Below are 14,274 nucleotides of genomic sequence, written 5' to 3'. Positions count from 1 at the left end.
ATGCACTTGTGGTTTTACTGCAGACAGATAGTAGTACATCCTCTGGCAAAATATATTTAAATAATGACTCTAATGGAGTGTTAGTGTCTGTCAAAGAGTAATGTATAAATATGAATAATGCTTAATGGATTTGACCAGAAAAGCTTAACAATGACTCGTTCTCTTTTTGTCCCCCACAGAGGAAACTACGACACAGAAGGATATGAACAACTCCCAGTTTAACTTCGACACACTCAGTTCCCCAATAACTCAGAAGAGTAAACCCTGCACTTCCAACCTGCAGAGCGCCTGTCGCCTCAGCCTCACAACACACAGGCTCTACAGCCAAGAGATGGCTCTTCCAGAAGGCGTGGAAGCCATCAGTGTTACTCCCTCAGCGGGTGAGAATCAATGAGGACACAGATACACATGCAGACACATGCAGGCATTTGCTAACACCCGTATCGACTGAGCAAACTGAGCTGATTTGCCACCTGAACTTCATTTAGCAAACGATTGAAAACACTGATTGAAATAACCTTTTCAAGAAACTCTTAGACGATCCCTTTGTGGAAAAAGACAAAGGCTGCTTCTGTCTTAGAAGAGTCATTACAGTTATACACAAAATAAATACCGGCTATGATATCTAAAGAATAAAACTTCTTAAGATGACATTTTAGAAGTGAAATGTTGCTTGCTTCTCTAATGGTGTGTTGTCATTTCTCTTATTAGGTCACTTGAGCGCGTCGTGTTCTCTGCCAGCCGGCCGCGTGCCTTACCTCCTTGCCACTTCCTGTTCTGATGGAAAGGTGCGCTTCTGGCGGTGTAATGTTCTTACAGCAGACCCCTCTGGTATGGACAACTTGGAGTACCAGTGGGAGGAGTGGCCTCTCCTGGTGGAGGAGAGACTTCCCAACAGCAGCGCAGTAAGTGTGCCAGGTCGCCCCATAGAGGTGAGCTGCTGTCACACCGGACGGATCGCAGTTGCCTACAGGCAGATGCCAAACACACCTCTGAACTCCACGCCTCATCTGAACTCTCACGGACTGCTTACGTCTCCTCCTGCTTTGGCGTCCTCTCCTTATATAAACTATAACAACGGCAACACCCACCTGACCCCAAGCCTAACTGTGCAGCACAGCCCCAACCTCAACCTAAGCCCTAACTCAACAAACACTAGAGAGCCTCTGGTCCACATTGGGATCTTCCAGTGTGAGTCCACTGGTGGCTCACAGTGGATCCTAGAGCAGACCATAGTGTTGGACAGCACAGATCCTACAGCTAACTATGCTGTTAGCAGTAGTGTGTCTGGAAGTGCCAGTATTCCAAACAACATAGACTTCTCTATACCTAACGAGAACTGTCTTGGTTCTACTAGTAAGAGCTTGGTTCACTTGGACTGGGTCTCCCAAGAGGACGGGTCACATGTTCTCACCGTTGGTATTGGGACAAAGATTTATATGTATGGCCGTCTATCTGGGAAACCTCCAGAACTGGGCATGTCCTCTGAGGCAAGTAGAGACCAAAGCATGTCTCGCCTAGTTCTTCTTCGATCGGTCAACCTGGTGTCCTCTGTCGAAGGCTCGTTGCCTATCCCAGTCTCCCTCTCCTGGGTACGAGATGGAATCTTGGTAGTAGGCATGGACTGTGAGATGCACGTCTACTCTCAGTGGCAGCCCCCTGTGCCACCCAAGCCTAGTGTCACAGTTGCCCAAGACACCGACATCAGCAGCAGCGTTTCCTCCATTGTTTCAGCCGTCAGACAGTGCCAGGAGGAGGGGCTCAGCTCTGGGGCCCCGATGTCTTCACTGGCTCCTCCGAAAAAGGCTCTGACCAGATCGATGATGAGCCTGGCTCAGAAACTCAGTGGGAAGAGAACGGCCTATGACCTGCCAGTAGAGATGGAAGACTCAGGCCTGTTTGAAGCAGCTCACCAACTCTTTCCCACTCTACCCCAGTACCATCCTGTACAGTTACTGGAGCTCATGGACCTTGGGAAGGTAAGATAAATGAATTACTTGTTAAGTATTGAAACCTGTATTTCATTTGATGAATTCATACGACATGATATTATGCTTCATGGCTTAAAGCTGTAGCAAAACAGATCAGTACATTTACGAACAGAAAAAGTTGTCAAAACAATATATATTGAAGTTGCTTTACATAACAAGTAACAGTGGATACGTTACGTGTCTTTTTTAAGGTTCACCGTGCCAAAGCTATCCTCTCCCACCTGGTCAAATGCATTGCTGGAGAAATTGTGGCGCTCAAAGACAGTGCCAGCAATGCAGAGAAAAGGGTGCGCTCTCGGACCATCAGTGCTGGAGGCAGCACGGCCAGGGACCCAAAGATGTTCAGCAAATCGGAGAATTCTGCTCTTGACTACACAGAGATAAGCTCCGTCCCTCCCCTGCCTCTGTACGCCCTTCTGGCAGCTGATGAGGATACAACAAAACCTGGTGGGCAAACAGCATGTGGTTTAAGAGTATTTATACTGAGTAATGAATAAAACAAACTTCCAGTACTTCTTGAAGTCCAAGTAAAGTACAGTGTGAAAACACTTGGGAGAAATCTTCTCTGCACCATGGCTACAAAGTCACCACCTAGGGTTTTTTTGCTATTGCTGTTTTTGCTTTTTTGTTTTCTTTTATTATTCACAGTTGATTATAACTCCACCAGCCCTGGTAAAGAAAGTGCTTAATTGAAAATTTAAAGAGTCTGTAACAAACATTAAAATTATTCTCCAGGTATGAGTTTAAGTAGGTATGCAAACAAAAGCAGAGTAACGCTATTTACGATGGAAATAAACTTACCATTATAAGCTTCCTTAAGAAATGGTAACTCAGATGTTTCCTACTGTGTCTCTCTGGCTTTTGTGTCTCTGAGAATACAAAGTACGAAGGCTGAAAGTAGAAACTTTTATACAGTAAAAGAATAATGCTCTTTGATATTTTAATTTAATCTTCTCCCCAGCAGGAAGGAATATGTCTTCAGGCCTCTGATGAAATGCATGCCTTGTGTAACTTAGCTCTGTCCTGCACTTCCCCTGCAGATAAAGTAGGCAGTGTGAGTGGAGATAGTGGACACGGGTCCAGTCACACAGATGCTTATGATGAGCTATTCCACACACCCAACCTTGTGGACCTCGACCCTCTGGACAGTGATCAAGAGGAAACGGGGAATAAGGTCAGTTTCTGTCATCTTGTGCTTGAGTTCAAGGGATTTGTTTTCTAATGAGACTTACAGCAACACCTTTCTTCATGTCTGCAACATCTCTAAATATTGTGTAAAGACGACCTGCTGTGGCTTTGAATCTAGCCATGTCACATTCTGTATTTTTGTGGTATTTCCTGCCTCTTGATGTTTGCCTTGTGAGTAAGAAATATCATACAGTGAATTCTACAGACTGTCCGCTGTATCGTTCCTTGTCTTTAGGTTATAGACCTGTCCCAGTACAGTCCAACATATTTCGGTCCGGAACATGCCCAGGTTCTGTCCAGCCACCTCCTCCACTCCAGTTTGCCAGGATTAACTCGTATGGAGCAGATGTCTCTCATGGCCCTGGCCGACACCATTGCTACCACAAGCACAGACCTCAAGGACAGCCAGGGCAAGAGCAAAGGTAATAAAAACATTTCAGGACTGACTCTTCAAATGAATCCGTATTCAGCATTTAAGATATCTATTCTACAACCCGATGTCATACTGTTTTAACTGAGAGTCATTCGTTATCCAGGGGGAGAGACACTGGACGAGTGTGGTCTGAAGTTTTTGCTGGCTGTCAGACTCCATACCTTCCTCTCGACCTCCCTGCCTCCAGCACACAGAGCACAGCTGCTCCGTCAAGGTAAAGTGGCATAATGGTTTCTAAACGGTTTTTGGTTTGAGGGCATTTCATACCTGGCACTGCTGAGCAGCCAGCAGGTAGCCCCCTCATAACGAAGAGTGAAATACCTCTCTTAATTAGCAATTTGCAAGTTTCTGGATTGCTGCATAAAACACCATGTCCCTGCACTCCTTCAGAAATAGCTCCGTTGCCCACGGAGGCGTCAGGGCAATAACATTCCTCAAGTTAGATTAGATTCCTGATGGTCTCATTGTAAATTCTTGACTGTAAAAGTCTCAATAAGTGGAAGTGAGCAAGCCATAGTCTATTCATCACCCTTAAATACTGCAGTAAAGTACCCTTGAGCAATCTTTGACTGCTCCCATAGAACTCCTCAATGGGCAGCAGCCCAGGACTACAGCTGTCAGAGGAAACTTTCAGTATCTAACCTTCTGTACACCTGTGTTTGAACAATCAAGCACATGTCTTAGTCAGGCGATATTCTAACTAATGCACAATGTCACTTTTACGTGTTCTTTTTTTCTGCAGGCCTGTCAACATGTCATTATGCCTGGGCCTTCCACTCTGAAGCTGAGGAGGAGCTGCTGAATATGCTACCTGCTCTGCAGAAGGGAGAGCCCACCTGGCCGGAGTTGCGCTCTATGGGCGTAGGTTGGTGGTTGCGCAGCACCAACAAGCTACGCAGGTGTATTGAGAAGGTGAGACGGTCAATGACTTTATTTAACTTTTTTACTGTCTGTTTTGTTCAAGTTAATTGTCTAATTCGAACCCTGAATTTGCAGTTTGTGTCATTAGTAGCTTATCGATGTAATAGAGGAGCTATTTTAGTTTTACTTCAAATTGAAGTCTAGGCTGTGTGCTTAGAAACCACAGTTAGAATTTTAATCACTACAATATTAAATGACAGCTCATTTGCTAAGTGTTAAATTGTAATTTTCACAAACATTTCCTGCCCGTAGCTTATGTGAGGATGTGAAGAGGGTTAATGTGAGGATTTGGGGCTGTGGTTCTCACACTAAGCAGCACAGTTTTCATCAGGATGCCGGTCTCCTTTTTATTCGTACAGAATTATTTTAATGATCCAAATTCTACATATAAAGGATTTGAAGTTTGGCCATTAGTGTGCCTTGTGTACTTTATATTGCTTGCTCAGTTTGTAAATGCAATGCTGTCAGGTATTTCATTTGCTGAAGTTGCTCTAAATACAGCAACTGAATTCAAGCTGCTCTGTAAAATGACCCATAAAGCTACGGCTTATTCTGTAGATAACATTGTATAAGCTGAGGTGCTGGAGGCGTTAGCTGAATGTGTTTTTCTCCTCTATTTGGTCAGGTTGCCAAGGCTTCTTTTCAGAGAAACAATGATCCTCTGGATGCAGCTATATTTTACCTTGCTCTAAAAAAGAAGGCAGTGGTTTGGGGATTGTACAGGTAGGAAGCGCTAACATGATTTTGCCTTTGAAATACTAATGCACACACAATATTTTCTCCCACCCTTCAGCAAGATTAGTTCTGTCACGATTACCGAAGACCAGTGACATCAGTGTTGTCGTTTTGAATCCTTCTCTCCAGGTCTCAGAAGAACGCTAAAATGACAGAGTTCTTTCGCAACAACTTCAGCGAGGACCGGTGGAGGAAAGCGGCGCTGAAAAATGCCTTTTCTCTGTTGGGAAAGCAGCGGTTCCAGCATTCTGCAGCCTTCTTTCTTCTCGCCGGCTCCCTTAAGGATGCCGTGGAGGCAAGTGGAAAATACTCATAACAGAGTGTTTCCAAGAAGCACTGTGTTCTTTTCATCTGCAAACTCTGCGTGACATTGTGATGTTGCCTTTTTCAAACATTTCATAGTCAAGGGCAGTGTTTAATGTCGTAGTAAAAAGCAGAGAAACCAAATCCACTTTAGCGGATCTCGCCACCAGCATTTCTATTGTGTGCCTCCCTTTTATTATTAAAACACAGCCCGATACATGCCCACAGCTGTGTCTTTGTCAAGAGCTTTTAGCGCGGTGCACTGAAGCATTAGTGATGTTAACAGCGGACTCTTGGGTGTGACTGTCTTTCCTCCACTTTTGTGAATTTTCAGCTATAAACCTGTGCCACCACACTGGTATCAAAGCATAGTAAAAAGGACTAATGCCTGATACCTAATATTCCGATAGTGTTTGTCAATGTGTACATAAGCATTTGTTATGATGCTGGTTAGAATGGCTAGCATCTGTCAGTGTTACTATGAGCCATAAAACTGTACTCCTCCACGTCAGGAGTGCTGCTTCTGGTCATCCAAATTATTTAACCTTTTATTTATCAAGGTTGTTCCTGCTTACAAAGTCCCTGAAGCACTGAGTCACATTTTTTCCTCCGCATGAGTAACTCCAACTCTAAGCATTTTATGGAAATGAGCGTCACCCAGACGAAGGGCTATCATTGACTTTGCTCAGTCTCTCTGGCTGGGAGGTGGTCTCATTGAAATGCACCTCACACCTTACCAGCTGGGAACAAACTCAACAACATCAACTATATGCACACACTTTCTGCTGGTATTTATTTTGCTTTTTGGCTTCTTTTTAGGAGAGCACATCCTCCTTAATCACATCCGAAATATACATTATTGTCTTCTTTCATCCCTCTCACTCCTGTGCAAATCGCAGAAACCATTTATAAAGGGTAACAGAATGCTTTATCTCCTCCTCCAGGTATGTTTAGAAAAAATGCAGGACCTGCAGCTGGCCCTGGTGATCTCCAGATTGTATGAGTCAGAATTTGAGACGGCATCCACCTACAAAAAGATCCTCCAGAGACATGTTCTGGGACAAGACAAACAGGTTCGCACACACAAAACCAGCCAGATTTGTTTGAATCCATCATTTTGATAATTTATGATGCGCAGAGATGAGAGAGTGTCATTTTCTGGATATTTTAGATTCCGGCCCACCAGGACCCGTTCCTGCGGAGCATGGCTCATTGGGTCCTGGAGGACTACAGTAAAGCTTTAGACACTCTACTTGAGCAGTCTGCTAACAGCTCCAGCTCCAGGTCCACTGAGAGCAAATCTGATGCTGGTAGGTTGGCTGCTGCAGCTCGTCTGCACAGCACTATTTTTTTTTGTTGTTGTTTTTTTACCACTGATTGCTTTTTTTGTCTTTGTATTCTGCTGGTGTTAGTCATTACTTTGTACTGATGATCAACATTTTCTGTAATAAAATGATTATATATAAAATAGGCAAACTTTGTGAATATTGCAGGCCTGTCCATTGGAGCTTTGCAGATTAAAACAGGGAAGTAGGCTTTAAGTGCTCCATATTGTAATTTGACACTAAATCCTCTGCAGTTTTGCAGCTACTTTTGATCCCTTAAGTGATGTGAAATTAAACAAGTAATTGCAGAAATATACAAGGCTTCCCTTAAGAGTAGAAGCACTGGACTTAATTTGAACTTCACGTTGCCTAGAGAGACACATAGTTCCCAGATTTACATCCCTTAGTTGCATGTGTTTCATCAATGGTGTTCTCAAAGATACTCTGTTTACAGAGAAACGCAAGTTAGAAATGGTTCTTATTTTCCAAATAATAGATGTGCTATTCTGGCTGGGTTGTGTGACTCCTTTGACATTTTTATACCTGGATAAAAGAGAGTGAATGCGATACTTCAACTGGTTGCCAACCAACCCTTCTCAATAAACTGTCAGATTTTGAACTCCCGGCGAACCCCTTCTAGTTGCGTTTGACAATAGAATGAAGTTTGGCAGCCGTAAGTGCTCTCAACACAGCAGGCCTGACGTTGTCTGGGAGTTCAACAATGATTCAGTCAGGCTGGTTTAGCTCTGTTTCTGATCCAATAATACAGCTTGTCCTCACAGGTTCTGGTCAAAGTAGTAAAGCTGCCTGGCTTTTTCCTCCGACACAGATAAAAGTCTTTTTGTATCCGTGACAGGTTCCTCTTTTGTGTCTACATGCAACCCTGAGGTTTTCAACTTTTACATCTACCTCCGTACCCACCCGCTCCTCCTCCGCCGACATTTTGGCTCTTCAGACAAAGCAAAAGTTGGTCTGACAGCCGAGGGTCGCAGGGCTGACTCCATCAGCCTGGATGAGAGAAGACTGTTTTTCACCGCTGCATACGCTCACCTGCATGCTGGCTGCCCCATGCTAGCACTTGAAGTCCTCTCCAAGATGCCCAAAGTCCGCAAACATTCCAAACTCCCCAGCCAGGAGGATACAGGCATCGCTGCTGAACTCAGCGCTGAGAGTGGGACTGGACAAGGGTCGGACCCGGATTGGTCTCAGCCAGCTCTTAACGGCTACGAGTCAGATGGAAACAGCTTGTCCAACAGCCAGTCAGATTCAGTATTAAGTTTTGATTGGAGCCAGCCGTCTGTGACGCTTCCAGACGAGCCCCTGGAGCTGAAATGGGACAGTGACAAAGACGACAAAGACGATGAAGACATTGATGAGGATGAAGAGGACACTAAAAACGATAAGAGCGGCAGAACTGCAGACAGCGGCAGCGTGTTCCAGGACACGCAGGATGCCATGTCGACACTAACGGAGGCTGGGACAGTAGAGGACAGCAACGATTTCATTGCACCAACTGGTGACATCTTGGTGGCCCAGCTGAAGTTCACTGCCTGTTTAAAGATTATGACCAATGAGCTCCGGACGCTGTCAACAGGGTATGAACTGGATGGAGGGAAACTACGCTACCAGCTCTACCAGTGGTTAGAAAGAGAGGTAAGAATGTCCCTCTGACAAAAAAATGATGAAATTAGTCTGTCTGCACACTTAAGTTCTCTGGATAGAACTTTTATAACTTTCATAACACCCACACATCTTTCCTAACTTCACCTCCATTGTTTGAATATTTTATCCCTGTGTGTACTGCATCAGTGCATATAAATATTACACTAGAAATAAGTCATGTAATTTTTCTTCCTACGAATCTATGAAGACAATTTGACAGTTTGGTGAAATACTTTGCTTTGACTCCCATGAATGGATGATAAATTCCCTCTTGATAAATAAGATTTTAAGAGTAAAACTCTGTCTTTCTTTTTTCCCCAGGTGGTGGCTCTCCAGCGCTGCTGCAGCTATAAGCCTTGCCTGCCAGAGCTGTGTGCCCAGGGTGATGCCCCTGTTTCTGGGCTGGTGGAGGAGGAACAGGTGGGTGTTGACAGCAGACTGCTTCCAGATTTATCAGATGTTTGTAAGGAAGATTCAATGAAACCTTTGCTGTAATAAAAAAAAAAAAAGTGAAAAGAGCAGCACTGTGTCCAGAGGTGTACTTTGAGAAATTGTGTTTGTTGCGCATCTGTTGTTACTTATCAGACCTTTTTGTTGTTGGGATACAAAACACTTCTAACATGCTGCTGTAAATGTTGTTCTTCTCTCTGCTATACTCTACTATAGAGGCAGTTTAAGCATCCAAGCTCACCTTTTGTATATAGATGTATTTGTTTTTTGACAGAACAGTTTAAAATACATTGCTTTTAAATGCAGTTCATTTTAGTGTACCACTGTGGCTTTGTTTTGTTTGAACTATAGCCAGCTGGATAAGTTTGGCTTACTTACTGTCTATATAATTAATGGTTTTCCAGCCCGGGAGTCCCAGTGGTGACAGCCAGCGGAGCCGGAGACACTGGCTGCAGAGTAACCAGCCCTTACTGAGGATGTTTCTGAGCTACTGCAGCTTGCACGGCTCCCACGGTGGAGGACTGGCTTCTGTACGCATGGAGCTCATACTGCTGCTTCAAGAGTCTCACCAGGTAATTACAACATGTGCAGATACACAATTAAAAGCTACTGATTTTTCAGTCATGTTACTGTCTTGCTTATTAGCTGTTCCCACTGACAGGTTTATTTAAATGCGGGTGGTGGTTCAAACACACCAAGATGAATTCCTTGTATGTGCGAGCAGATGTGGGAATAGATACGATCATGATTACAATTTTGGCGAATTATAAACGCTTAAATAATCACATTGAGAATGTAATATGACTCATTATTCAAATGAGACTAGAATACTGTGCTTTGCTAGTTCAGGTCTTGGTAAAAATGTAATTTTCATTTTTGATCTGATCTGAACTGAACTGAGGGTGAAAATGATAATTAAAACAATATATTTTTGGGAGTCTGTAAAGCACAGCCTTCTCCATCTCTTTATATATGCACAATATGTGCAACGCAAATGACCTTTAGTAGCCCACCAGTGAAGAGCTGCTATACTACTTAACTGATCACATGTTGTCTTTGAAAGCTTTGAGCAGACGAGCAGCAAAGTACACATGAAAGACAGACAGAGACACACGCGCACAGACCTAGTTATCGTACGCTGGTGATTGTCTGCACGCCTCCAGCAATGTGTTGACAGGTTGTGCCGAGTCCCCAGGCTCCTGAAGGAGGTCCCGTCTTAGGCTGACTATCAGAAGGTTCAGTCAAATTCTAGGAGGTAAACAACTCAATGAGCCAACATGGGAGCAGCGCTCTTGAATATTATCACAGTCTACGGGCGTTGGGAGTCCCCTTCTACGCTCCTACTTTGATTTCGGAATGAAGTCGGTTTCTTTTGTCCCAGCTCTGGTCCCTCGGTTGTCAACTTTCTCCATTGTTGTCAAGGAAATTTTTTTTTTGCCTTTGTCTTGACTACAGTCAGCGTGCAGAGCTTTTGTTAAGGAGGTTGGTGACAGTTGAATGTGATTCTTCAAAGGTGACGATGATAAGCCTGCAGTATTCTTACACACTCAGAGTCGTTTTCAGGAATCTAGTAAATACACACAATACCAGGCACCTATCCGTTTCCATGGAGGTTTTTTTTATTGAGCTTTCAAAATGTCACACACGCACACTGGAAAAGGCATGTAAAAGTCATGTATGACAGTTCCAGTCTTTATTATAGCTCAGGAAAAGACTGACGATTCAAATATTAAAGCAGCTCACCTCAGTTGCAATAGATCTTTGATAGCTGCCTCTTTCACCCTCTAAAAAAAGAAATGACTATGATTAAGACATGCTCCTCTCTGACATCTGTCAACAGGACGACTCCGTCCAGTCAGGGGTGACTCTGAGCTCTCAGCCCACCTCTATCCCTCTCCTGATGGCCTGCACAGCCAACGTAAAGACCGTGGTGGCCAATCCCATCGTCTACCTGACCAACCTGACTCACGACATCTTGGGGACCATCAATGCGCTCGACTCTCCTCCGCATCCGGATGTTGTTAACAACGAGGTGAGGCAGTTTATTTCTTCTTAGAATATTTTGAAGCCAACCAGTAATACGAGTGTAATGATTGACACAGAAACAATAATATATATTAAAATTCTACGCTGCTAGTGGAGACGGTACATGCAGGTTTGTGTATTATTGTGGCATATTTGGATTTGATATACTCTCAATGTGCTGCAAACAGTTGCTTACTTAGACATCCAGCAGAAGGAGTCATGTTTGTAGCGTGCTAATCAGTTTATAGTCAGTATTCACTCTCCTTGAGAATTTTCTGTTGACTGTGATGAGAGTAAAAAACAATATTGTAAAGTTACATGTTACAAACACAAATGATCTGAAAAGCTGAAGCGAGAAGGAGTCGGGTTTGAGAAAGAAAAAGGCGCACGGTAAATTAAACACACACTCTATTCTGATTTTGTTTTGTTTTTAAATTTCAGATCTATGTGTTGCACACACTGGCTGCGTCCTTGTCTGCTTGTATATACCAGTGTCTGTGTGATGGACACACCTATAGGTAAGCTTTACTTTCAATTTACCTTGTGCATTTTCTAAATGCTCAGATTTATGACTTTTCTTGTCATGTTGCACAGACTGTTAAATAATAACACAATCAGAAGCTTTATATCAAACCTTGAGCTGTTTGCAGACCTTACATTTCTCAGCGGTGGTGTGAGAATCTGGAAAACTAAATCTTTGCAGGATTGGCAAAAACTCTTTCATGCAGCCGGACAAGCTTTGCGTTCATACTGGGTATCCACGAGGCGTCTCTCTGAGCAAAAGTCATGAATTCTTTATATGTCTTCAAGCGATGCTTACGACCACCACCTTTACCTCGACTGTTAAAACAGATTAGTAATCCTACACAAGTAAACTTGTCTTTGTTTTCCTGTAGTCAGTATTAAAGCCAAACTGCTGGCAGAAATAATGCGGTTATGGTTTGTCTCCTCCCGTTTTGTGTGCATGTGTGTTAGAAGTTTTTTTTTTTTTTTTTTAGGCTTATTGGAGCAGAATAATATGAAATAATGGGGAAGGGACATGACTGGTAACCAAGCATACTTTATAATGAGAGGCTTTTGCACATACACAGTTACACGGTTAAGTGGAAAACGGTCCTCAGCATCTTCATTCTTCGTTTTACTCTGCAAAGGACTACAGTCGTATGATTTAATGCAAGGAAAAAGAAAAACATGTCAAGACATTTGCTAACCGAAAGTATGACAGTCACTTGTCTGTTTCAATCGTGTCGAGAATGAATTATAAAAGCTGCAAGGCCGCCGTTTGTCATTCCTATTGTAAATACTTGATTAGTTTTTTGGTTTTGACAGATGGGAGGAACATTGTTTATTAAAGACTCCACGTACTATAAGTCCCAGTTGCTTTGACAAAAACCCTGAAGGATTTATCGTTTGAACGGATGCGTGTGTGTGTGTGTGCGTGGGAATCTTTTTTTAGAAATAACCCATTTGGCTTACAGCTGTGTTACTGTGTGCTTTCCCGTCATGCCTCTGTCAGATTGTTTGATGTACATAATTATTTAAACTAAAACTTCCCCAAACTGGGACTTTAATCCACGGTGCTGTGACCCCAGAGATAAAATAGCTTGTATCTGTTAAATAATGTGTCAGATAGTTGTTTTTTTTCTTTTAAGGCCACGGGAGAAAATGTTCATTATCCTTTTAGAGGAAGTTCTCTGACCTTGGTGTTCCAAACTTCACATGACTCTAAGCGATTTGATTAAATGAGCACTCAGTTTTGCATCTTTCGATACAGACTCACGCACATAGCCATCTATCTCACACTATTGGGAACCGAACAGTCTAACTAAATTAGCAAGACTATTTCTAATTTAACACTGCCTTTGTTATGGTAATAAGGATTGAAACTCTCCTGGTGTGTTCTTGCGTCTGTTTGATGGAATTCTCCTTCTGTGTTCTTTTTTTTTCTCTTGAGCGTGTGTGTGAATTTTTAAAAAATGGATTTCGTGCATGTAGGTTGCGGGGGTTAAGAGTTGAGCCGACAGTATTTTGATTAATCTTCTTAAAATTATGCTAATCACATTATCTTAATTTGGTTAACTGTTAAGGAATCAGTCAACAGGTCTATCCATTTAAAGCCTTAACACCCTCTTGAGGTTCCAGCTCCCGCACGTTTGCAGTGTTTTGTGAGGACTGAATTTCCTTCTTCTAAATCACGCTCCCTTAATTATGAATGGAATCCTGGTCAATATAATTTGGCTTTTTTTGACAGATTTCTAGAAAGTGATCTCAATTAAGTAAAAATAGATCATGTAACACAAGTGATTGCATAAGTATTCACCTCCTTTAAAGTGACTGACCTAATTCAATGCAGCTCCAACTAATTGGCTCTAGTAGTCTCACAATTAGTGAAATGAAGATCACTTGAGTGCAGTCAGTGTGTCTCAAATGGCTGTAGTATATTACACCGATCAGCCACAACATTAAAACCACTGACTTGAGAAGTAAATAACATTGACCATCTTGTGACAATACAATGTTCTGCTGGGAAAGTTTTGGACCTGGATGTTACTTAGACATGTAGCACCCACCTAGACCAGACCAGACGCCCCCACCCCATAGCAATGACACTCCTTGATGGCAACAGCCCCCATACGCGATATTACACAGGTCGTCATAATGCTATGCCTGATCGGTGTAAACACCCCCATATTCCATATTCTCTGTGAAAAATATTTTCTCCAACTCTCCAAGTTTTTTTTTTGGTGCATCTGTTGACAAGCCACTTGACGTGAGAACTTGAATACTAAAGTTTTCTTCATCCCGATGTGCCTCTTCTCTGTTCCCAAACAGCATACATACAGTAGACAGCTAACCTGGGATACAGCCTATTAGTATTTCATGTCTTGACAGCAGTGCCTCTGTCTTGGAAACAACATCCCAGATTTCAGAGCAAAGTGGAAAAAAATTATTTAAAATAAGTCATTTTGTCATTATATATTTACACCGCCTAACCCATTTTTTGAAAATTTCCCTTTTTCCAGTACAACATTTCATGTTTAATGTATTTGTTTTGCTGCGTAGCCTCATACTGACTCTGTGGGGTTTTCTTCCCCAGCCATGTGAACAATTTCACAGGGACGGTGTATCAGAGTGTCTTGCTCTCTCAGAAGCAGCCGCTCAAAACTGTCAGCATGGATGAGTCTGTTCAGCCCAACACTTCTCCTGCACAGTGGCCAGGTAAACCAGTCAAAAGTTTTTT

At 42.8% G+C, this 14,274-nt stretch overlaps 1 protein-coding gene across 4 annotated transcripts in view; it reads left to right on the top strand.

Annotated features, from left to right (window-relative positions):
• The window catches only part of dmxl1 (Dmx like 1), a 48,130-nt gene that overhangs the window by 15,362 nt on the left and 18,494 nt on the right, over positions 1-14,274 (top strand). For all 4 annotated transcript variants that reach the window (XM_084551523.1, XM_084551524.1, XM_084551521.1 and 1 more), the window contains 17 exons: positions 180-380; positions 712-1,979; positions 2,183-2,438; positions 3,032-3,165; positions 3,415-3,601; positions 3,716-3,826; positions 4,355-4,524; positions 5,159-5,256; positions 5,398-5,563; positions 6,516-6,644; positions 6,743-6,881; positions 7,753-8,549; positions 8,880-8,978; positions 9,413-9,580; positions 10,849-11,040; positions 11,475-11,551; positions 14,131-14,252. In XM_084551523.1, the coding sequence (XP_084407649.1) occupies positions 180-380; positions 712-1,979; positions 2,183-2,438; positions 3,032-3,165; positions 3,415-3,601; positions 3,716-3,826; positions 4,355-4,524; positions 5,159-5,256; positions 5,398-5,563; positions 6,516-6,644; positions 6,743-6,881; positions 7,753-8,549; positions 8,880-8,978; positions 9,413-9,580; positions 10,849-11,040; positions 11,475-11,551; positions 14,131-14,252 (4,314 nt within the window). The remainder of the gene's footprint in view (positions 1-179; positions 381-711; positions 1,980-2,182; positions 2,439-3,031; positions 3,166-3,414; positions 3,602-3,715; positions 3,827-4,354; positions 4,525-5,158; positions 5,257-5,397; positions 5,564-6,515; positions 6,645-6,742; positions 6,882-7,752; positions 8,550-8,879; positions 8,979-9,412; positions 9,581-10,848; positions 11,041-11,474; positions 11,552-14,130; positions 14,253-14,274) is intronic.

Source organism: Chelon labrosus (assembly GCF_963514085.1).
Source record: "Chelon labrosus genome assembly, chromosome: 9".
Taxonomy (NCBI): Eukaryota; Metazoa; Chordata; class Actinopteri; order Mugiliformes; family Mugilidae; genus Chelon; species Chelon labrosus.
Note: the sequence above shows the minus strand (reverse complement) of the source record. Positions and strands in the feature narration are given on the sequence as shown.